The sequence below is a fragment of the Peromyscus californicus genome, unplaced genomic scaffold (genome assembly GCF_007827085.1).
Source record: "Peromyscus californicus insignis strain IS unplaced genomic scaffold, ASM782708v3 Scaffold_12__1_contigs__length_115047231, whole genome shotgun sequence".
Taxonomy (NCBI): domain Eukaryota; kingdom Metazoa; phylum Chordata; class Mammalia; order Rodentia; family Cricetidae; genus Peromyscus; species Peromyscus californicus.
Genome location: NW_026294413.1, coordinates 77,726,481 through 77,749,529, shown reverse-complemented (window position 1 = coordinate 77,749,529; position 23,049 = coordinate 77,726,481). Strand labels below are relative to the sequence as shown.

The window sequence follows — 23,049 nt, the reverse complement described above, 5'->3', positions numbered from 1 at the left end:
GAACTCTCAGATTGTGGCAGCACTGTACAGGTTCAAGATAAATGGGGTCCCAGCACTGAGACAGGGGAGTGAACAATCAACCCTCCCAGCTTCACCTTCTAGGTAGCTGTGGCTAGGGACTGGTACATACCCTCACACATGGCTGGGTACAGCCACTTCTGTTTTTAATATAAGAAATTGGATTTCGTGTGTGTGAGAGTGTACATGTGGCACAAACTATGCGACCGGCCTCCCGAAGGACTCCAGGTCTCTGTTTTAAGTGTGGTAGAGAAGGCCACTGGGCTCGTGCCTGCCCTGCCCCAAGAGGGCCACCATCTATCTGGGCCTTGTCCAAAGTGCCACCAAGAGGGACATTGGTCAGTTGACTGCCCCCGTACATCTCACAGCATGGGGACATCAAATGACGACCACCCTCCAGCCCATCTCCTAGTCTTGGCGATGGACGAGGATTGAAGGTGCCCTGTTCCTGGCCCGACCACAGCCATCTCTCACAGGGAACCCAGGGTAGCCATGACAGTATCAGGGCGATCCATTTCCTTCCTTTTGGACACCGGAGCCACTTACTCAATCCTGAGGGAGTTTTGGGTCCCACCTCTCCTTCTCATCTCCCTATTGTTGAGCTAGGGGGACAGCCTTACCTACCTCACCAGACCCCACCACTTAACTGTATTTTCAGGGGTATCCCTCTCACCCACACATTTTTAGTTGTGCTAACCTGCCCCGTGCCCCTAATGGGAAGAGATTTTCTAGCTAAGGTAGGAGCTTTTATTTCATTTGCTGCCCCCATGTGCCTTACTCCAGACTCATCAGAAGCTCCTCTCCTCCTCCTCCTCCTCCTCCTCCTCCTTCTCTTCCTTCCCACCCAGTTTACTAGCTCTAACATTTCATTTCCCTTTCCAGCCTCTCAGGTGGACCCCAAAGTCTGAGACACCCAGAACCCTTCTATTGCTAGGCACCCTTATTATTATCCAGTTGCAGGACCCTACCAGGTACATTACCCAAGCTCAGTACCCTCTCTCCCTCCTGAGCCTTAGAGGACTTAAGTCTATCATTTCCTCAGGAAAAAGCTGCTCAGCCCAACCTCTTAGCCTTTTAACACCCCCATACTTGCAGTTAAAAAGTATAATAGCAGAGACCCAAACATTAAAATAGATTTTAAATTCCCTGTTTAAAAATTCTTCCGAGCTCCAGAGCCACCCTGAATCCACCTGGACAGGTCAGACCCACTTCAGCTTGTCAGACCCAAACAATCACCAAGCCCAAAGCAGCAGAAGGCGATGGACGAGTCCCAAAGCAACGGAGGACAATCCACTACCTCAGGACGTCCAGCTACCTCAAAAGCCCCCTTCCCTACCTCCAAAGTTAATCGATGCCCACTGAGTCAGCCAGAAGCAGTTTCAGGAGACATGGTGCCCCCCATTCCTGTTCACCTGCCATTTTTTTTTTTTTATAAAAAACAAAGAGTCTAGAATGTTAGAATTCCTGGCCACTCCCCCAGCTACATGACTGCACATGTGCTGTCCAGTATTAATGCTTAGTCATCCCAGGGCCTTACTTCCTACGTAATCTGTGTGCTGCATGACCACATAATCTGTGCACAGTGTGGTCACGCAATCTATGCGCATGCATGGCGTAGCTATGTAAGCCCATATGTGCATGTGCTGGGGGGGGGGGGTTTCCACCTATTCCTTCCCTCTCTTCCTGAATGGTCACTCCACAGGCCTATGCACACCCCTTCTATTACCTTCCCTTAATAAACTCTTACAGTGGGTTTTGCTGTGCCTGTGGCTTCTCTCACATGGTAAACAGTGCTGCTTAATAAATAACAATACCCACAGCCCCTTTTACTGCTCAAAAAGGATCTCTGTAGGTTGCTCCAGTTGGCCTTAAACTCACCCTATAGCTTTGGCAGTCCTTGGACTTTTGAATATTCAAACAACATTCCAGTGGCTAGGATAACAAGTTTGTACCACACCAAGGCTCAGTTTGGAAACCTATTTTTACAATCTCCCTTAGTGAACTTTTACAATGCAAATTTCATCATTTTACTTCTAATGAAAAACTTGAAAGTCTCGGCTGGCAACGTCTAAACTCCTCAATGAGTTACACAAGTCTTTCAGTGTGAGGGCTTTTCCATCCCAAGTCCTCTGACCCATTTACAGAACAAGGTGTTTTTGGTCTGCCTGACTTGATACCTTTCCTGTCATCTCTATCCCCAACCCAGTCAACACCCTGTTTTCCCATGACCCTTTTTGCCAATGCAGCCGAGATTAGCTTAGGGTCCTGAACACTTCTAGTGTGCTTGTGTGTAGATGTTTGTATGGGTGTACCCGCATGTGACGTCAGAGTTTGATACTTAAGGGCGTCTTCCTTAACTTCTCTCCTGATATGTGTGTGTGTGTGTGTGTGTGTGTGTGTGTGTGTGTGTGTGCATGTGTGTGTGTGCATGTGTGTGTGTGAGTGTTTGTGCATGTGTGTGTGTGTGTGTGCATGTGTGTGTGTGTGAGTGTTTGTGCATGTGTGTGTGAGTGAGCGCACTCATGCTATACGGAAGTCCAATGACAATTTTCAGGAGTGGGTTCTCTCCTACCACAGGTTTTAGGGATTAACTGAGGTCTTCAGTCTAAAACACACAGTTCACGGTTTCAGCTAGACTGCCTGTCCCAGTCCTGACTGCCTCCCCAGCACTGGGATTATAGGCATGCCCTCAACATGGGCCCAAATTTCTGTGGGTTCTCGAGAATCGAACTCAGGTTTTCATGTTTGCACAGCAAGTACTCCCTGAGCTGCCTCCCCAGCCCGGAACGCACACTCAACGCACAGAAACAGCATCTGTCATGCTGTGCTAAAGTCATTCTATTTTCTAAATGTGTATCTACATTTTACTCTTTATATTCTTGCTGCTGTTGTTGGTGTGGGTGTTTTGTTGTTGTTGTTTTTGTTTCTCCCTTGAGACAGGGTTTCACTGTGTAGCCCTGGCGGGACTGGAACTCACTAGTATGTAGATTAGGCTGGCCCTGAACTCAGTGGTCTGCCTGCCTCTGCCTCCCAAGAGCTACTCTATGTATTTTCAAAGTCATTCTGAGCTGGTGGCACAGGCCTGCACTCACAGCTACTTGGAGGCTGAGGCAGAAGGACCACAAATTCAAGGCCCGCCTACACAACTTAGTGAAAACCTGTTAAAATAAAAACCTTTTTAAAGAGCTGCAGCTCAGTGGAGGAGTGCTTGCTTAGCAGTGACAGGTCCTGGGTTCAATCCCCAGTAGCCAGGGCAAGGCAAGGGGGATCAGTATCATCAAGTATTTCTGAGATCATCCTTTATACACACGCACTTTTGTTTGTGGGGACATGGGGACATCTCTGTTACACTGTCTTCTCTTTGTGTCGTAAGTTCTGTCTTTACCAAGTTCTATTGGCTGCATCTGAGTCTTCCGAGTGGCAAGAGCACTCAGGTGCCCAAGCTGAGCTACCTATGCAGGAGCTCTATTTGCACGGTTCGAATCTCACACCCAGTGCCTCCCCACTGCTACGGGTTGTGCTTCTATCTTCATTAATCAGTTTCCTCTTTCAATTATCCGTTCTTATAAAACAACACAGAAATGTATCACCTGGAGACAAGAGGCCACACCAGGACACATTTTGCTGTCTCTGTGTAAACGGAGCCGATCACGGACAGAATATGAAGAGGTGTCATGACTGACGTCACTCACTTATCACCACTGAAGAGCTAGTGGCACAAACTGCCCTTCCCACAATCAGTCACAGTTCAAGTCGATGCAGCAAAATGTGAGTTGTGTTGCTGGGTAACTGGTGCAGTGTAAGTTACAGCAGCAAGGGCGTACTGATGGAAGAGCATTGTTTTGAAAAGTCTATGTCCTATTTTAAAATGTTAACTTATTGACAGAAACATGAGGTGCTTCAAAGTCTACATGCCACTCAAACCACCAACAACTTCCATGGAAGCCTGGCATTCAGTCAGAGTTAAAGGGAGTATTAACTGACATGAAGCCTGGCATTCAGTCAGAGTTAAAGGCAGTATTAGCTGACATGAAGGTTTCTGAGGTTAACTATGGGAACACAGAAGCTGCTATGGAATGAGGACTTGGATCTCTTCACTCTCACTGTAGAAACCCTACTCCCCAGGGTGACAGCACCGGAAATGGGGCTTCAGGGAAGAAATCAGGGCAGAGGGCAGAGCTCTGCTGGTGGCCTCGGTAACTCCAGAAGTCAGGACAAAGCTTGGTGCCCCTCCCTCCAGAGGAAAGACACCAGGCTGGCTGGGACCTCTCGGTCACCGGAACTGTGAGGACTAAATCTTGCTAAAGACAAACAATTCTGGATATTTGTTATGATTAACAGAAAAATAAACTTCTAATAAACAAACACTGACTAATTATTATTTCTTCTACATAACTAACAAAATAAAAGTTAGAAATATACTTGTGGTCTATACTTGTAATCCCAGCACTCTGAATTAAAAGTTGGAGGTTAGGTTGTCATTGTATGCCATTTCAAAACCATCCCCCCCACCATGACCCAAACTTAACACAAGCTAGAGTTATCTAAGAGGAAACCACAATTGAGAAAATGTCTCCATAAGACAGCCTGTGGGCAAGTCTGTGGCGTATTTTCTTAATTACTGGTTAATGTGGGAGGGCAAAGCCCATGGTAGGTAGTGCCATCCCTGGGCTGGTGGTCCTTTGTGTTATAAGAAAGTAGACTAAAATACCAGCACTCAGGAGACACAGGCAGGTGGATCTCTGTGAGTTCAAGGCCAGCCTCGTAGTGAGTTCCAGGACTGCCAAGGCTACATAGTGAGACCCTGATTCAAAATACCAAAAAAAAAAAAAGGAAAGAAAGGAAGGAAGGAAGGAAGGAAGGAAGGAAGGAAGGAAGGAAGAAAAAGAAAGAAAGAAAGAAAGAAAGAAAGAAAGAGAGAGAGAAAGAAAGAAAGAAAGAAAGAAAGAAAGAAAGAAAAGTATTCTATGAGGCTGGAGAGATGGCTCAGTGGTTAAGAGCACTGGCTGCTCTTCCAGAGGACCGGAGTTCAATTCTCAGCACCCATATGGCAGTTCACAACTGTCCGTAACTCCAGTTCAAGAAGATTGAATGCCCTGATACAGATATACATGCAGGCAAAATACCAATGCCCAGAAAATTAAAAAGGAGGCTGAGTCAGCCATGGGGAGCATGGAGGTCTCTGCTTCAGCTCCTGACTTCAGGTTCACCTTGAATTCCTGCCCTGACTTACCTCAGTGATAGACTGTGATGTGGAACTGTAAGCTGAAATAAACCCTCTCTTCCTCAGGCTGTTTTTGGTCATGGTGGTTTATCATTCAACAAAAACTTAACTAAAACACCAGCCTGGGCAATATAGGGAATTCTAGGCCAGCCCTATATACGACAAAACCCTGTCCAAAAGCAAACAAAGCCAACCAACAAAAACCAAGACACAGAGAACCTTTTGAAGTACAAATACAAAATTAGGTCTATTGATGTCTATCTATCTGACTTCTCTAATTCTATTTGTTATTATATACTAGCTTGAAGTCGCTGAGAAGTTTCTCAGATCAAATGGACCACACAACTATAGAGTGCACACTGTAGACACCACACAATCATCATTTCCAGAGGGTGGCTAACTTTCTACCCAACACTGAAGGCTTACTGCTAATTTGTCCAACCTGCCTTAGTTCCTAGACACCAGGGCTCACACTACATGCCCTGCAAATACTCAAAGTGTATCACTAGTGTATATAAACTAGGTAATATTCAACTCACAGAAGAATTAGTGGCATTTGTCCTAAGTGGTCAAAGGCATTAACTAGTTCAAAGGGTAATTTAGTAAGAATACATGGCTTTGACATTCTAAATTTCTCTCAGAAGAAAATACTAACAAATTCTAATGCACTGAGATCTGAGCTTCCAAGTCATTGTCCTCTACAAATCCTTTCCTACATTCTGGGCCAGGGTCTCCAGCACACACTCCTCTATTTTACGTACATTGACTTTTGCTACATTTTAGTAATTACTATGAAGAACATCTTCCTTCATGACGGAAAGTGGAAGGATAGTAAGATGTGAGCTAATTTCATTTACTGCAGTATTAAGTGGAGAATAAATGGAGTGTAAGATAGCACTTGTGTTCCATCAGGTTTTCTTCTGAGACGCCTACACCCCACTCCTCTAGGAGAATCTATAATACACCATGATGCTGCACTCTCCCACCCAAGAGTCTTTCTAACTTTTCAATGGACCCTCCTCAACTAAGGCCAGCCACTGGCTATGCTTCTAAGGCCCCATCATCTTCCTGTACCAGGGCATGAGTCATCTGGCATTTATTTCTTAGCCAGTCTACCAACTCAAAGTAATCTATCTCATTTTGTTATCAGAAAGCAGCTCCCGGTGACAACAGGAAGGACTTATTAAAATAGCTCCTACCCCTCCATGTTTACTACTGTTCCTGGGAAGGATGGATTCATGTACTTCTTCACCCCACACACGTTGCATACTCCATACCTCTGTAACACGATGCAGCATGAACATACAGAACGTGTACATGACTGTCCACCTCACCCTAACATCCCTGGTTTGCAATCAGAATCATCATATAAGGCATTTCTTCCCCAAACTCATATGGTGAGAAACATAACAATGAATTTCAAGAGGAGACCCCAAGACAATGATAACCGTCACTGATGGACTGCTCTACCCTAGGAGGTCAAGTATAGCAGGATCCCCACTTCACTTACATGACAGTTAAGGCACAGGGACCCTAAGAAACTTCGCACAAGACCATAAAACACACATTATCAAGCTAGTATTCAAACACACGTGGTCTCACTTTAGGGACGTAATCAGACATCACACTATTAAACAGAATTGGTGAAAAAAAATCTTCCAAAGTAGTTTTGACAAACAACTGCTATGGAATGTTCTGTATGGCAAATGTGCTGCTCTGATTGGTCAATAAATAAATCACTGATTGGTCACTGGCTAGGCAGGAAGTGTAGGCGGGACAAGGAGGAGAATAAAGCTGGGAAGTGGAAGACTGAGTCAGAGAGACACTGCCAGCCGCCATGATGACAAACAGCATGTGAAGATGCTGGTAAGCCACGAGCCATGTGGCAAGGTATAGATTTATAGAAATGTTTTAATTTAAGCTGTAAGAACAGTTAGCAAGAAGCCTGCCACGGCCATACAGTTTGTAACCAATATAAGTCTCTGTGTTTACTTGGTCGGGTCTGAGTGGCTGTGGGACTGGCAGGTGAGAGAGATTTGTCCTGACTGTGGGCCAGGCAGGAAAACTCTAGCTACAAACAACTTCATCAAAGACATCTGATTAAACACTACAATTAGAATATTTGAAATTATTTCTCACATTCATGAGTTTGGTTTGCACAGTATTTGAAATACCGCACAGTATTTTTCTGAGACGGGGTCTTACTCTGTAGCCCTGGCTGACTTTGAACTTGCTACATAGAGTGGGCTGACCAAGAACTCAGGTTATCTGTGGGCCTCTGCCCGCCCCCCTGCAGGACTAGAGCTATGCGCCATACAACTGGCTGAAGGATGTTTTTACTGACTACCAGAGATATTGAGTCAAAATACTAACTTTAAGAAGTAAGTGAGGAATCTAAGTTAAGTGAGACTAAATAAACCTAGTCTACAGTACACACAACTCTGGCCATGTCTTTAAAAAAGTTCTTAACTGCTAGGGGAAAAAAAAAAAAAGACATTTGTCTAACCAGAATACTAAATTTACAGAAATACCCTCTATGCCAGTACAGTACATACTGAAGCATAGAACTTCATACATAACTCTTCATAATATTACTAATATTAATACAAGGTAGGTCAGTAAAGCTCCATGTATTTCTCATAATGGTAGAGAATGGATGAGTACTAGTTGGCTTAACTTCATAAAAGACATTTTTAATCTGTTACAAAATACTGTTATTTCCCTAGTTCAGCTTGAGAGAAAGCTGCACAGACCATTGACGGTCTGTCCTGCAATGATGCACATCACCATACAGATGTTCTAACACTGCACCTGTGCTGGCTGATGTAGTCCTTCTTATCACTCAACTAGTAAGGCTGTAGATCACCCCCATTCCACAGAGGAGGGGTGCAGTCCAATGGCACACAGCTCGTCTGTGGCAGTCAGGACCCTGGCTCAGGAGGCTTTCATAGCCACAGGCTCTATCCCCACACCGTCTGAAGCGTTTGAAAACTGATAGGGCAATCACTCGCCCTTTTCAAGTTATTTTTAAATTTAAGGCTTATAAAATTTTTAAGTCAGAACCCCAAAATTACATTAAGGAACATCACACCATCAACAGTGAACTACAATCGATAACCCTGGCACTTTATTGGTGTTTTACTCATAACTCCGGGTGTTCTATTATGAAAAAGAAGAGATCAAAAACATCATTATATTGATGCTTTAAAAGACCAATCTTTAAAATACCTAATATATTTTTAAATTACATTATAAGATACAGAGCGGGTATGTAGTGGGTAGCTGCTCTCATCATGCCCTGAAGCACCACCCCTAGTGAGGTAGCAGGTAGCTGTTACACCTGCCTATGACCTTGTACATGCCCCTGGGGTGTGGCCACTCAGGGACCCTTAAGACCTGGGACGCAGGTACGCGCCCTCCTTGTTGAGGGTGCTATCTTGTGGTTTTGGATGATGGGACAGACCAGGGTAGATCTTGCCAGAGAACAGCGTTGGACCGTGCCTCACCCTTCCAGGATCCTGTGACAAACTCCTTTATTCTATCTTGTGAGTTAACCCCCAAATAAATTCCTTTGCTCATTAAGCGGACTCCATGGATTGCTAGCAATATAATCCCATTGCTGGTGTTTTTCAGATGGGTAACCTAGACAAGTGTTAAGGTCATCCAGGGCTGGTCCTCATGTACCTAGACAAGTCTCAATCCTGAATCCTCGGCAGGGTATAGCCCTAACATCTGTAAACCCAACCCTCTCTTTAAAAAGCAAGGCGGGAGGGTTTCCATGAATTCAAAACCAACCTGAGCCACACTGTGAGTGCCAGGTCAGCCTGGGTTACAGAGTGAAATACTGATGTAAAATATTCTCACTTAAGGAAGCTGGAGAGATGGCTCCGAGTTTAAGGGCAACCGCTGCTCTTCCAGGGGTCCAGGGTTTGATTTTCAGCACTCACATGGTAGCTCCTGCAGAGGACCCAAGTACCATCCCCAGCGCCCATGCCAGGGGCTCACAAGTGCCTACAAATCCAAGCCAGGCATCTCTTCAGGCCTCTGCAGGGACCTTCACTTACACATGCACGTATTCACACACAGAGACATACATATATACGTAAGATAAAGGAAAGTTTAAGAAAGAAATAAAAACACAATCAAGATAAAAATGGGCTGGGGTGCCGGGCGGTGGTGGTGCAAGCCTTTAATCCCAGCACTCGGGAGGCAGAGCCAGGTGGATCTCTGTGAGTTCGAGGCCAGCCTGGTCTCCAAAGCGAGTTCCAGGAAAGGCGCAAAGCTACACAGAGAAACCCTGTCTCGAAAAACCAAAAAAAAAAAAAAAAAAAGGGCTGGGGAGACGGCTCAATCAGTAAAATGTCTGCAATACAAGCACTCAATTAAAAAGCCAGCGTAGTGTGTGTGTGTGTGTGTGTGTGTGTGTATGTGTAGTTCAGGGATCTCTGGGCCAGCAAGGCCAGTTAGCTTCATTTACAAACACATCCGCACTGCAGCAAATGAGCATTTTGAAAAGTACCCCAATGCCATCACTCATTCCAGACACTACCCAAGAGCAAAATCAGTTCTCAGAACAGCTCACATGAGAACAAATACAACAACGAACCCTGACTACTGTGCTGAGGCGGACTAGAACCGACCAGAACTCTCATACACTACTGACAGGTGTGCAAAAGTGACTCTGGACAAGCTTCGTGGTTTCTTCTAACGTTAGGTGTGTATTTTAGCCCAGCCATTCCACTCCTCACCAAAGAGAAATGGGAAACTATGTCCACACATGTTTGTGGCAACCCTCTTCACAGTCTCCCAAAACTGCAAACAACTCACATGTCTTCAGTGACTGATAAAATCATAACGCACATCCAAGCGGGGTGGCGGTGGCACACACCTTTGATCCCAGCACTCGGCAGGCAGAAGCTGGTGGATCTCTGAGTTTGAGGTCGGCCTGAGACCAGTCTGGTCTACAGAGCTCTAGGACAGCCAAGGCTACACAGAGAAACCCTGTCTCTAACCACCCCTTACACACACACACACACACACACACACACACACACACACACACACACACACACCATTATAGTACACATCCATTCCACAGACTACCATTCCCCAATAAAAGCTATTGACATGTTCAGATTCACCAAAGGGCCAAACTGTATCAAGAAACCAGGTTCGAAGAGTTACATCAGTATGTTCCACGCACAAGGCTCCCCAGAAAAGGCAAACCAGCAATGGTTTAAGGACCTCAGGCGGGGAGGTAGGTTAACTATGGAGGAATACCAAGAAACTAGGGGCTTATTTCTATTTATTGATTATGGTAGCTTAACATGACTGTGAATTTTTAAAACCCAGAACATTATATCCAAGGACTATTTTTGCTTTGTGTAAATTATACCTGAAAAGGCTTGCACATGTTAAGAAAAACAGTAGGACTAGAAATGTAACTGAGTTGGTCGGGTGACTGCCTCCCATGCAGAAGCCCTGAGTTTGATTGCTAGCCCTGCATTAACTGGGCACACAGATGCACACGTGGAATCCCAGACCTGGGAGACCGAGGAAGTAGGATCACATGTCCAAGGTCATCCTCAGCTACCTAAGAGTTCTAGGCCAGTCTCTGCTGCATGAGACACTATCTAAAACAAAAACAGCAGTAGTATAAAAAAGTGCTGGTGTATGCAGTGATTACAGTCCAATACAGTAATTTTGATAACAAACTATATGTTTCAAAATGAAGTTCAACAGAGAGTAATTTGTAATCACGGATCCAAGAGCAGAATGTCATATCTAAGAACAAAATGCTGGAGAGATGGCCCAGCGGTTAAGATGTCTGCTCTTCCAGAGGACCAGGGCACACACATGGTAGTTCACAACCATTCCTAACTCCAGTTCTAGGAGATCCAAGGCATGTACATGGTGCACATACATACACAAAGCGAAAACATTCATATGCAATAAATAAAAAAAAACCTTTTAAAAATATAATAGAGTTATTTGAAAACATCTTGCAGAATATTTACTTCATATAAGGCATTAATACTTGGATGTCAATATTTGTATAAAATTATTAAATAAAAATAATCCTGTACCCATGACTGAAGGTCTGGCTCAGTGGCACAGTGCTTGCTTAGTTAGCATCTGTGAGGCCATGGTTTTGAGTCTCAGCATCAAGAATACACAAGGAACCTGAATACATTAGCTTTTTCTCAAAGTACTTTCAAGACTTTCTGAATAGGCTGTTTTCATGTGCCAAGAAATAATTTTACTTCATTCCTTTATTATAAATGAATATAAAATACCACTCTTATAAAATGGATTAAGTAAGGAATTAATTGACCGCTGGCTATAAATTTTTCAAATCCCTGAAATACCATCCTCCACTTACTGGTCAATTGCCTTTCAGAATCTCAGAAAAATGGTGGTTAAATAGCTCTTTGTTACATTACAGAGGCAGGTGTGTGTTTCAAAGTGAGGGAAGGAACAGAAGGATAGCTATTTTTCTTGTAGTCTAGGAGATGGGAACTCACAGTAATCCCAAACTAAATTCCTTTGAGGTGTACAATTCTCCTCTCACAAATATGAAACACCCTTCCTCCACTGACAGTATATACCCGGAGACTTTCAATGCAGAGTGTACTCACTGTATTTGTATAGCACTGATAGTTTTTATAAAGCACCTCAATGTAGTAACCCAATTAAGTCTCAACAAAACCCATGAGAATCTGTTTTCAATTTTTTATTACATCTATTCTCAAGCATGTGCACATGTGTATGCTCTGTGTGTGAGTGTGTGTGTGTGTGTGTGTGTGTGTGTGTGTGTGTGTGTGTGTGTGTAAGTCGGAGGACAGCTTTTAAGAGTAGTTCTCTCCTACCATATAAGTCCTGGGAATTGAATCCAGGCCATCAAGTTAGGCAGCAGGTCTTTACCTGCTGAGGTGTGTCACTGGCCCTGTTTACTTTTTTGAGACAGGGTCTCATAGAGCCTAAACTGGCTTGCAGCTCATTATATAGCCAAGCCTAGACTTCATCTCCTGGAATTACAGGCATGCACCACCATCCTGGCTTAAGAACTTTCGTTTTTCCATGTTATAGAAGTCAAGACCCACTCTGAAGGTTGGACTGGTTGCCCACAGATCACACAAATCAGAAAGTGGCAAGGTCAGGAGCTGAAATCAAATCTGCTGGCAAATAGACAAACATCTTACTGATCTATGTATCCACTAGCACCTAAAACATCTGAGGACAGCTGGTATTGGCGTAATCTACAGCCAATGATGGCTAGAATGCTATTAATAGTGCTGGGTGCAAGGTGAACACCCGTAACAATCCCTATACTTGGGAAGTCAAGGCAAGACGATCATTTAAACCTAGGAATTCCAGGCCAGCCGGAGGAGAAAAAGGAGAACCCATCACAAAAATATTAAAATTAAAACCTTTCCAGCAGTCTAATCTGAGAGTTAAACTGAATTTAAAGATACAGTCTATGAAAGAGTACCACACTGATGCCTTTGCTTTGGAGGGTAAAGCCGTGTCTTAGGAAGGCTGTTTTGCAGTGTGGCTATCAAGTCTGGAAACGGACACTGTTACATTGCATGTATCTTAACTGCACACTCTTTCAACTCTGCACTTAGATATTTTGTATTAGAGGCCAGTCTGGTTACAATCAAAGCTATTGGGACAAGCAAACTGAATGTATTTAAATATGGGCTTATAACAGATGACAGTATTAAAATCAATATTAAATTTCCTGAATTTGATAAAAATGTACTCTAATCATTTAAGAGAGAAGCCTTCCTTTTTTGGACAGAATGTGTTAGAGTATTTAAAGACAGGAGGTTATGAGGGTAACAATCCGCTCAACCAGCTCTAAAAGCTGTGTGATTTCCAGCAATGAAATCTAGTGACAAAGTGACCCAGCTGAAGATTAAACGGTACTCACTGAGCCCTCCTTGACTTAGTTTGAAGTTTTAAAGATGAGTTGAAGATTAAAGTTAAAACTTAAAAGTATTTTCTTCCAAACGACAAAAAGACTTTTCTAACAAGGTCTTTTGTAAGTAACTGAATAAAAACAAGCATAGCCTTTGCCCCTATAAATAAGTTCATTCTAGTTGGAATCTGACTTTTATTTTGTAGAAAATTGGGGCATAAAACATGGCAAGTGAAAAAACCAGCCGCGAAGGTACCACCTTCAACCCCAGTACTTAGGAAGGCAAAGGCAGGAGGATCTACTCAGTGAGAACCTGTACTTTTTTTTTCTTCAAAGGGAACAAATGCCACATAATATGCCCAACAAAACAGCTCATATTTTATTGAGGTTTGTTTATAAAGGGTATAGTAAAATTTATACTGTCCTCTATTCTTAAGGAGCTTAAAACTAAAAAAAAAATTTTTTTTGACATCTTGTTTGGGTGTGTGTGCATGCCACAGTACATGTGCAAAGGCCAAAGGACAACTTGTAGGAGTCAGTTATCCAGAAAGTGACCTCAGGTTGCGCTTGTCACACTTGGCACCAGGCGCCTTTAACCTACTGTGAACCATCTCTCTTGCCCAAAGAACCTGCAAGTTTTTTTTTAAGAAACAGATAAAATTCAATACTGAATTCCTGTGGATCAGTCACGGTATAGAAACACCTCGTAAACGTGCTATCAAATTTAACTGGGATTCAATTCACTTAGGGATTCCCCAGCTGTTCCTCCCACCCACCCAAAGACTTGAAAACATGCCTTAGAACCCTAATACACTTGGGCTGGGAGTCGCTGACCTGCATTACTACGCAGACATTTGCTCCTAAGCCTTCAAAGGCGGAACCAGGATTTTCCCAGCATGGACACCATCTCCCTTCCTCAGGGAGCCATATGCATGAGGACTGGAGGAGGGCTTTCCAGTCACGTGGCCTCTCTCTCTCCCTGTGGACACCCAGTCAATCTCTGATCTTAGTGTTTAAAGTACTTTGCATAATAAAGCTTCTAATGGGAGCCAACTCTTTCATCAGGCACTCAACTAAAACTTACTTTTAGAGTTCCTGGAGGAAAAAACTAGCTATTTGTATTTCTGGGAGGTGCAATAAATGCACACTGAGAAATCACTTTGAGTAATTTGTAAATAACTTTACTAATACCTTTATTTAGTTTAGATCATGCATGCTAACTTCACAACCTAACTGGATTCCTCCTGTCCCCCCTTTTTGAGAGCAGGTCTCACTGTGTAGCCCTGGCTGGCCTGGAACCTCACTGTGTAGACCAGGCTGGCTTCAAACTCACAGAGACCCACTTGCCTCTGCCTCTCAAATGCTGGGATTAAGGGCATGCACCAACCAGGCCTGGCATTCTTCAAATTTTTTAAATCAACTCCATTCATTTCTTCTTTGTTATACCTGAATCCTGAAACTTGCATTTTTGATCTGCATTATCTGATGTGATTTAACTTCAGACTAAGGAGAAATTAGTCTGGTAAATTGATTCCTCCCTTCCAGCTCTCAGAGCTAGCTAGCTGCTGAGATGTCCATTCGGTGAGCTCCACAATATTATAAATTCCTTACTCACCACTGAAAATGAGTATTTTTAGAAAGGTTCAAACGTGTAATTGTAAGAAATCATCTACAAAGACTTTTGTAAAGTGACTCTAAAACTCAGCAAGGGTTAGTTAGCTCAGAGCACACTAGGAAAAAAAAAAAAAACAAGCATAACATCAATTAAGCATCTCTTTGGTCCTCAGGCTCCTCAGTGCTGACTGGAGTACTGAATCTCCCAGGTCTTAGTCTGTTAATTGCTTTCCAGGATCTCCAGAGGAATCCCATCCAATTAAGCCTTTCAGAATTTATTTTTAGATATAATTATCTTAAATTATATCCTCTTTTATTTTTATAATCCTTATCCTTGAAATAGTTTAATTTTTTTTCTAACTCACCCCATCCCCTCCCCACCCCCGGGAAAAAAAGCCAAGTGTGGTGATATGTGCCTTTAATCCTAGTACTTGGGAGGCAGAGGTAGGTGAATCTCTGAGAGTTCAAGGCCAGCCTGGTCTACAGAGCTAGTTCCAGGACAGCCAGGACTACACAAAGAAACCCTGTTTTGAAAAACCAAAACAAAACAAAAAACAACAGAAAACCACCCTCTACGTGGGCCAGTCATGGCAGTGTATGCATGGATCCTAGTACTTTGGAGGCTAAGTTCAAGGATAGCCTGGGCTATACAATGAGTTCCAGGCTAGCCTAGAGTACATAATGAGAAGCTACTTCAAAACAAATCAACATAACACTTCAACACATGTCATATACCTGTATGAAAATGTCCTTATATAAGGTAGTACAATTTATAACACACACAATGGGAAAAAATTTAAACTATGCACATTTAAAATTTTAATAATAACTGTAGTAATAGTTAAAGCATTCATTATGGCTTTTAAAAAGAAATTGATGAAAAAAATTTTTTCACATACATTGAGGTCTACAATATTAAGACTGCCTAGGATCAGCCTACAAGGGGTCAATGATACAAGTTTCTGTCTTATCAAGACATAAGTCCCTAAAGCCCACATTATATTGACAGCATATACTCCTCGTTTTCTTTTAAATGTCTACTGCAGAATGACAAATGTACTGTACATTAGAGACTTTTCAGATACTTGAATTGAAGTAATAAATCTAAGAATCAGGTTCCAATAACATTCCCTGAAATGCAAATGCTCTTTATAAAACACCGAAACCCACCTGCCGGGCGGTGGTGGCGCACGCCTTTAATCCCAGCACTCGGGAGGCAGAGCCAGGCGGATCTCTGTGAGTTCGAGGCCAGCCTGGTCTCCAAAGCGAGTTCCAGGAAAGGCGCAAAGCTACACAGAGAAACCCTGTCTCGAAAAACCAAAAAAAAAAAAAATAAAAAAAAAAAAAAAAAAATAAAACACCGAAACCCAATACAAAGGCTTCACTGGACACAGCCTAAGAAAGCATCGTTTACCCTTTTGTTGTGGTCTGTTCTTGGAGGAACACTATGGCTACACAGCAAGCCCTACTGTACGGCTGTTCCCTTTTCTGCTCACATGCATCTTTGAGGACCCAATGACAGCCAAAGAACCCTCTTTCCAGAGCTTCCACACTTAATGCATCAAAGGGAGGGTTCACCCTGGGATCTACTAACTCCAGGGACTCATGGGGTACCATGAATACTGTATGGGGAAGATAGCTTTGAACCATAAAACCTTTGGTAACCATACACCCTTCACGGAGGGTGAAAAGGGTACCAGACAGGCGGCAGGAGCCTGAGGATACAGGCTAAGGCTCCTGCAGTAGAGTGTCATAACCTGGGCATGGCCACAGAGCCTGCTTTTGCTACATGTCCAGTACTGCTGTGCAACCTGAAGACACCAGAGACTGGATCCTCTCATCCCTACAATGACCTCCGTCTCTTATCTAGACTCTGTAGAGTGCTTTGATCTAGCTAGCCACTGTCGACAAGTAGTCATCAAGTCTACCCTTTAATGCCTTCGGTGATATCGATGCAGGGCTTCAGAAGGCAGCGCATTCCAACTTTAAGACAAACCCGAAAAACTACAAAATTCTTTTCTAATTTGACTGGCCTGATTTGTGGACTTTTTTTAATGGTATCCTACTGTATGTACCTGTCAAAAGTTTGCTGAAAAATGACTTTCTTTTTGGAACTTAAATCACAAGAGGAATCAGTATCGGTTCAGCTGAAGAAAGGTACAAAGTTCCCAGATACCCCTTTAGGCTTGTCTATGTAATTAATCTGTATCAGCATTATTTATTAAGATTATAGTTACTCAAAAATAACCTCAATCCTGTCTACAAACAGCTCTTTCCCTACAATTCTATTTATAATTGTGATTTCATAACACAGTCAATCAAAGTGATGTAAATATAGTAGAAATCATTATTTATTCATTAAAGCCTGCCTGTTTTTTGAGAATTCCAACTTGTCTAAGTCACCTTTAACAGATCCTTTATTATCTTAAAAAAAAAACTACAATGTAGAGCTGGGCTCTGGGCATGAGTAGGGTACCCCTTAAATCTCAGAACTCAGAGGCAGATAGATCTCTGTGAGTTCCAGGCCAAGTACGGTCTACACAGCAAGTTCCAGGCCAGCCTGAGCTACATAGTGAGACTCTGTCTCAAATAACAAAAACAAAAATTAACTAAATAATTAAAAACTACGATGTATTAATAAGATCTATTTATCACACATACGGAAATCTGATACAAATGACCGTTTCCTTGTCAAACAGGAACCATATTGGATAGTTTTCATCCTCGAGTGGAGCTGGACAGAAATGGTTGGGAAATATTTTGCCAACAGTGACTGATTTACTTGAATCAAATAAAAACTGTAAACTGACAGTTACGTGGTTAAACCAGCAAAATCGAATTCTCAAAAGGCTCCTGGGCGCTCTTTCTTGGGCTGTCTCTAGAGGCAAACAATGGACCTTGTGGAGAAGGCCCCCCTGCCATGAGCGCTTCTTTGGTCCTTCGATAAATTCCCTGCAGGGGCATAAAGCAGGTTCACCTAAATGAATTCAGTCTAATTTTCCAAATTGTATCAGACTGCTATTTCATTTAAGTTTATATGGTAAATATACAGCTCCCCTTCCCCTTGATAAGGAATACATTTCCTGAGAAACGATTATTTCTTACTTTTCCAGGATGGCCTGAAGCATGGATACTGACGAAAACCAATCAACCCTGTCTAAAATGACACCCTCATACAAAACAATTTAGCACGACTTCATTAGATAAAGCACCAAGCGCATTTACAGCCCAGGAAAGCAGTCCTCTGATAAAACCTCTCCTGATAAAATCACCCATCTGATCTAGTCAGTTAATTCTGCCCCGTGAAAATGGTTTGATCACAAAATGTGCAGTGCCAAGTTTTCTCGAATACCCTGTGGGATGTGATCGCCCTTTACTTCCAATCGGAGTCAGAATCAATCCATTGTGTGTACTCACAATAAATTCTGTCAACCTCAAATTAGTTTAATAAAAGTCTGATTTAAAAAGAAAAACCACGAAGTTCCTTCATTGGCTCCTTAACACAAAACTAAATGCTCGAAATAGCTTACTCCCAACTCAATATAGATACCAAGTTGGTCAAGCACTGCCCCACCCCTCGCAAGAGCGGATGAGTGGAACATTTCACTGCACTCCACCACGTAGTCCGGCCACAGAAACTTCATAAGCGACGGCAGTCGCACATTCTCCCCACTAACCACGGTCATCAACACCCAGGTTCAATGAGGGTAAGACGTGGTGACACAGACCCCTAATGTCACATTCGCAACTTTCACCTACATACTCTCTCCTCGTTGTTTCAACAAGTCGTCCCGGGAATCCGCAGTTAAATATTTAGTCGGCTCGAATCACACTACCTTACGTAGATTCAAACATAACAAAACAGGACGCAAAGGGGAGCTGGTCTATGCGCCCTAATATGAACAAATTTCGCATTTTCAGCGCAGCCCACGCCGGGTGCTAGGATCTCCCAATTCCACCCCTCCCCCCGCCGTCTTTCCTCCCCACCCCCTCCTCCCATTCTGGGAAGTCTTTATTGGAGGCATCTGGGGCCGGGGGGGGGGGGGGGCTACTCACCGAGTTTCTCCACCAACTTCAGCATCACCCCTCCGATGTGCACCTCTCCGGTCACTCTCAGGGTGACATCACGGTTGAGGTCGGTGACATGGACGCTCAGTTCCCACGTCCCGTCCGCGTAGCAGCCATCTGGCATCCTTATCCCGTCCAGAGCCATGGCTCCTTCCTGCGGGCGCGGAGGAAATGGCTCTCGTCAGCGTCACTCCCCCAAAGGAAGGCAAACCCCACCGACTCCGCTGCGCCGGCCGCGGCCAGGGAGAAGGCGGAGGAGCCGCGTCTACGCGCGCACCACCCCCCGAAGGCGCGAGCGCGGCCGAGGCGGCACCCACAGATCCCGGCCTCCGCCCGCTGGCAGCGCCCGCCTAGCGGACTCGGACGCCTTCACCTGCCGCCGCCGCCGCCGCCGCTGCGCCCGGGCCCGCCCCGTGCTCCAGCCGGGGTGACCGCGCTGCGGTGCTGCGCCCTCCCGCCGCGCCCCGCTCCTCCCGCCGCGCCCCGCTCCTCCCGCCGCGCCCCTCACCGTGCTCCTTCCGCCCGGCTCCCGCGGCAACAGGCTCCCGAGGCCGGCGGCGCCCGCGTCGCTGCTCTGGGTTGGGGGGGGGGGGGGGAAGCGAAGCCTCCCGCCGCCGCTAATGGAGTCCCGGCGCCGCGGCCCCCGCCCCACCCCCTCTCCCCGCCCCGCCGCCCCGCCCGCAGCCGGCCTCCGCCCCCTCCTCGCCTTCTCCTCCGGCCGCGCTCCCGCGGGGGGGGCCCGGCGCGCGCTCGGCTGGGGCCCGGGGACGGCGCGCGCGCCTCGGGGGAGCGCCGCGGGGGGAGGCGGCGGCCGCAATCTCGGCCCGGCGGAGCGCTGCCCTTTTATGGAAATGAAGGACCAGGCGCAGGGATGGAATCCAACATCCGGGCTCTCGAGGGCTGCGGAGCTGGGGAGGGGGGCGGGCGGGGGCGCGCGCCGCGGGGCCGAGGCGGCGCCTGCGGCGGGGTCTGGGCTTCGTGCGTGAGAAGCTGCGGCGGGAAGTTCCCAGGGCCGGGACGTGTGCGGGGGGGGGGGGGGGGGGGGGGGGAACCTGGACCCGGCCGCGGGGATCTAGCGCCGGGGAGCTAAGGAGAGGAGTTGGGATGCAGAAACTTTTACGATGTCTTGTCTTGAACATCCCACAAAAGCACGAGAAAGGCCAGAGGGGCGAATGAGTCACAAAAGTTGCCTGGCAAGCGGGGTCCCGCACCAGTCCTCGGCTCCTGCTGGACCCCCCACCCCACCCCCGGGCGTGGGCGAGCATTCCTAACCCCTCCGACCCAAGCGCCTGCCAGATGCCAGAGCGCGCGCGGCCTCGGCGCTCCTGCTGGAAAAAGGGGGGAAACCATCCCCTTCGGGCAGCGGTTTGCCCAAGATCGCTTCTCTACTCTCGCCAACGGTTGGCGCGCACTTGCGGCTTTTCCTCCTCAACTTAGAATAATCAGCGGTTTGGATGCACGCACATTGTCTTCCTCACTCTCCGCCACATCTCGGAGAGATTTAAGGAGATTTGAACCGGTGCGCACAAAGGGAAGACCTTTACCTGCTGGAAACTGACTGGAGATGGAGAACGGCCCACTCCGACGGCCCACTTTGACCTTCCCCACTAACTCGCACTCTGTTGAAGGGAACTGTTCAGAATCGGCAAGCCCGGGAAAGTGCCTCGTCTAGCAAGCAAACCCATGGCTCAAAATTATTTAGGTCAGGAAGACTCAGATAAGACACACAGTAAAAGATCTTAGTTTTAAGTCTCTTGGACTTCTTGAACTGCCTCAGGCACTTCAAAAGGGAGTCCACTGGGCAACCTTTGTTTATCAACACTACCACAAAAGAAAAGGCACACCCTTCAGAAATGGGTGGACGCCCGCCCGTAAGGGAGTGAAAGCGGGGAAACTTAGTCAAATGCCAGAGGTTTGGGGGTGGAAAAAAAGGGGAAACCACTCTCCTTACACTAACTATTCATCATGGAGGAAATGATGCCTCTCTCGCCAGGCTTGCCACTCTCTAGTTATGTCTACGTTTCAAGGAGTTCACTTGGAATCGGTGCTGTTCAGGGTGGGAAAGAGTTGCTGGAAGTATGGTGTTGGAAAAATATAGAAGAATATTTTAATGATGTAGAGAATTACTTGAGTGAAAAAAGTCTGTACAAGCCGGCATATAGGGCTCACGCCTTTAATCCCAGCACTCGGGAGGCAGAGGCAGGTGGATCTCTGTGAGTTGGCGGCCAGCCTGGTCTACAGAGTGAGTTCCAGGACAGCCAGGGCTATTAGATTCTTTCTAAAACAAACAAAAATCTGTAGAAAACGGTACATGCAGCTATAAAATCACGAACTCACCCATTTTGAAAAATTCGGACAAAAAAAAAAAGACTAAAAGGAAATCCTCCAAGTGTTAATTAGTGAGTGTTGGGGGGGGTCATGAGGGGTTTGGAGGTTTTGTTTTGTTTGGTGCCTCATCATGGACATTTCTGTCACTGCTAAGAACTACATTCAGTGTTACAGTTCCTCTGTGTGATGGACGGACTGTCTAGGGCAGCTACCAGATTCTCAGATTTTTTTTTTTTTTCTGAGTGTGTGTGTGTGTGTGTGTGTGTGTGTGTGTGTTAGCCTCTCCAAATAAGAGTTATACCAATTCAAAACAAATATCAAAGAATCAATGATCTATCCCATAGAGAAATCTCATTATTAAGGAAATCCCCGTGTGAACATTTTACACATCTGTTTGCTTCCTCACCTTATCCTCAAAAGATTTGTGACATGGGCTGGAGAAATGACTCAGCGGTTAAGAGCACTGAGTGCTCTTCCAGAGGCCCCGGGTTCAATTCCCAGCATCCACATGGCAGCTCACAACTGCCTGTAACTCCAGGGTCTAATACCCTCACACAGACATACATGCAGGCAAAACATCAATGCACATAAAAATAAAAATAAATTATAAAAAAAAAAAAAAGATTTGTGGCAACGTATAAGGATTCACAAACAGGAGGTAGAGGACATTAGAAATGGCACACACACACACACACACACACACACACACACACACACACACACAAGATGTGGAGGCTTAGAAGGGTAGGGTAGAGAATTAAAATGGAATCAGGAATGAGGCCCAGAATCATTCCTAATGACCTGTGCGTATGTTCCAGTAAGCCCAGAGTGAGTAGTTTCTCTAGCATGCCTTTAGAACCAAAAATACCCATGTCCTTTCTGACTGTTCCTTTTCCCCAGACAAACTTGTTGAAGCCAAGTGCGGTGGTTCAGAGCCCTCTCGTGCCTCAGCTTCCACATTTCAGCTGTCTCCTCCCAGTGAGCTGTTTGCCAAACAACCTTCCACTATAGTGTCTGCCACTTGGACGACCATGCTTCTTTAATCGACTTCAGTAACTTCAGTAAACATTCCCGACAATTAGCGAGGGGGTGGAGGTGTGTTTAATATTGCAAATAACTGCGCCATTTAAATTACAGTTTTACAGGAGACGTTAGGCTACCTTAAAAAGCCAGCAGGAATGTTTGAATGGTGTAAAGCACCAGGAGGCAGAGACCCCTGGTTAAATTCCTTTGGAGGAACAATTAGGGTGGGTGCAGCCGGTTCTCTCAGGACTGTGCTTTGAGTATTTCAAGCTGTTGCTGCTTTTGAAGACTAAAAAGGAGCCAAAACTCAAACCTTTGAAACTAGGATATTTTCCCTTTCTAGTTCATCAAGTGAGGTCTTCAAGTGCATGTCTGAAATATTTACTTCTACCTAATGTTTTCTAACGTATTTAAATGTAGACCTTATCTGAACACACACACACACACACACACACACACACACACACACACACACACACACCCGCCCCAGCAAGAACCTCTAAGACAATGCAATACTTGTGGTACTTACATCATGCTGAAAAGTAGCCGAGAACTCCAGTGTTTGGAAGAACAGCTCAGGCTTTGAAAGCAGCAATACCCAAATAAGGTACCAAGCACTGGGCTTAGGTTTAGACCAAATGATACCTCACAGATCTGTCCTCAGATGCAGCCCTGGGCTTGGTAATCCTCAGGTTGACTTCGGCTTTTTCTCTGGACCTACTTGTGGCGTCCTTTAAAAGTTATTCTGATGTATTGATACTAAACACAATCATGGGGTTGAAAGGAGAGAGGGGAGAGAGGGAGGTTTCAAGCATGAATGTATGAGATGGAGCTTGAAATTTAATATGAA

General features: G+C 45.2%; 1 protein-coding gene across 4 annotated transcripts in view; it reads right to left on the bottom strand.

The window, feature by feature from the left end:
• Fermt2 (FERM domain containing kindlin 2) overlaps positions 1 to 19,489 on the bottom strand; it is an 83,127-nt gene extending 63,638 nt beyond the window's left edge. For all 4 annotated transcript variants that reach the window (XM_052733446.1, XM_052733447.1, XM_052733448.1 and 1 more), the window contains exons 1-2: positions 19,357 to 19,489; positions 18,837 to 19,002 (exon numbers count right to left, since the gene is read on the bottom strand). In XM_052733446.1, coding sequence (XP_052589406.1) covers positions 18,837 to 18,993 — 157 coding nt within the window. In that variant the 5' untranslated portion in view covers positions 18,994 to 19,002; positions 19,357 to 19,489. The remainder of the gene's footprint in view (positions 1 to 18,836; positions 19,003 to 19,356) is intronic.
• Positions 19,490 to 23,049: the final 3,560 nt, after the last annotated feature.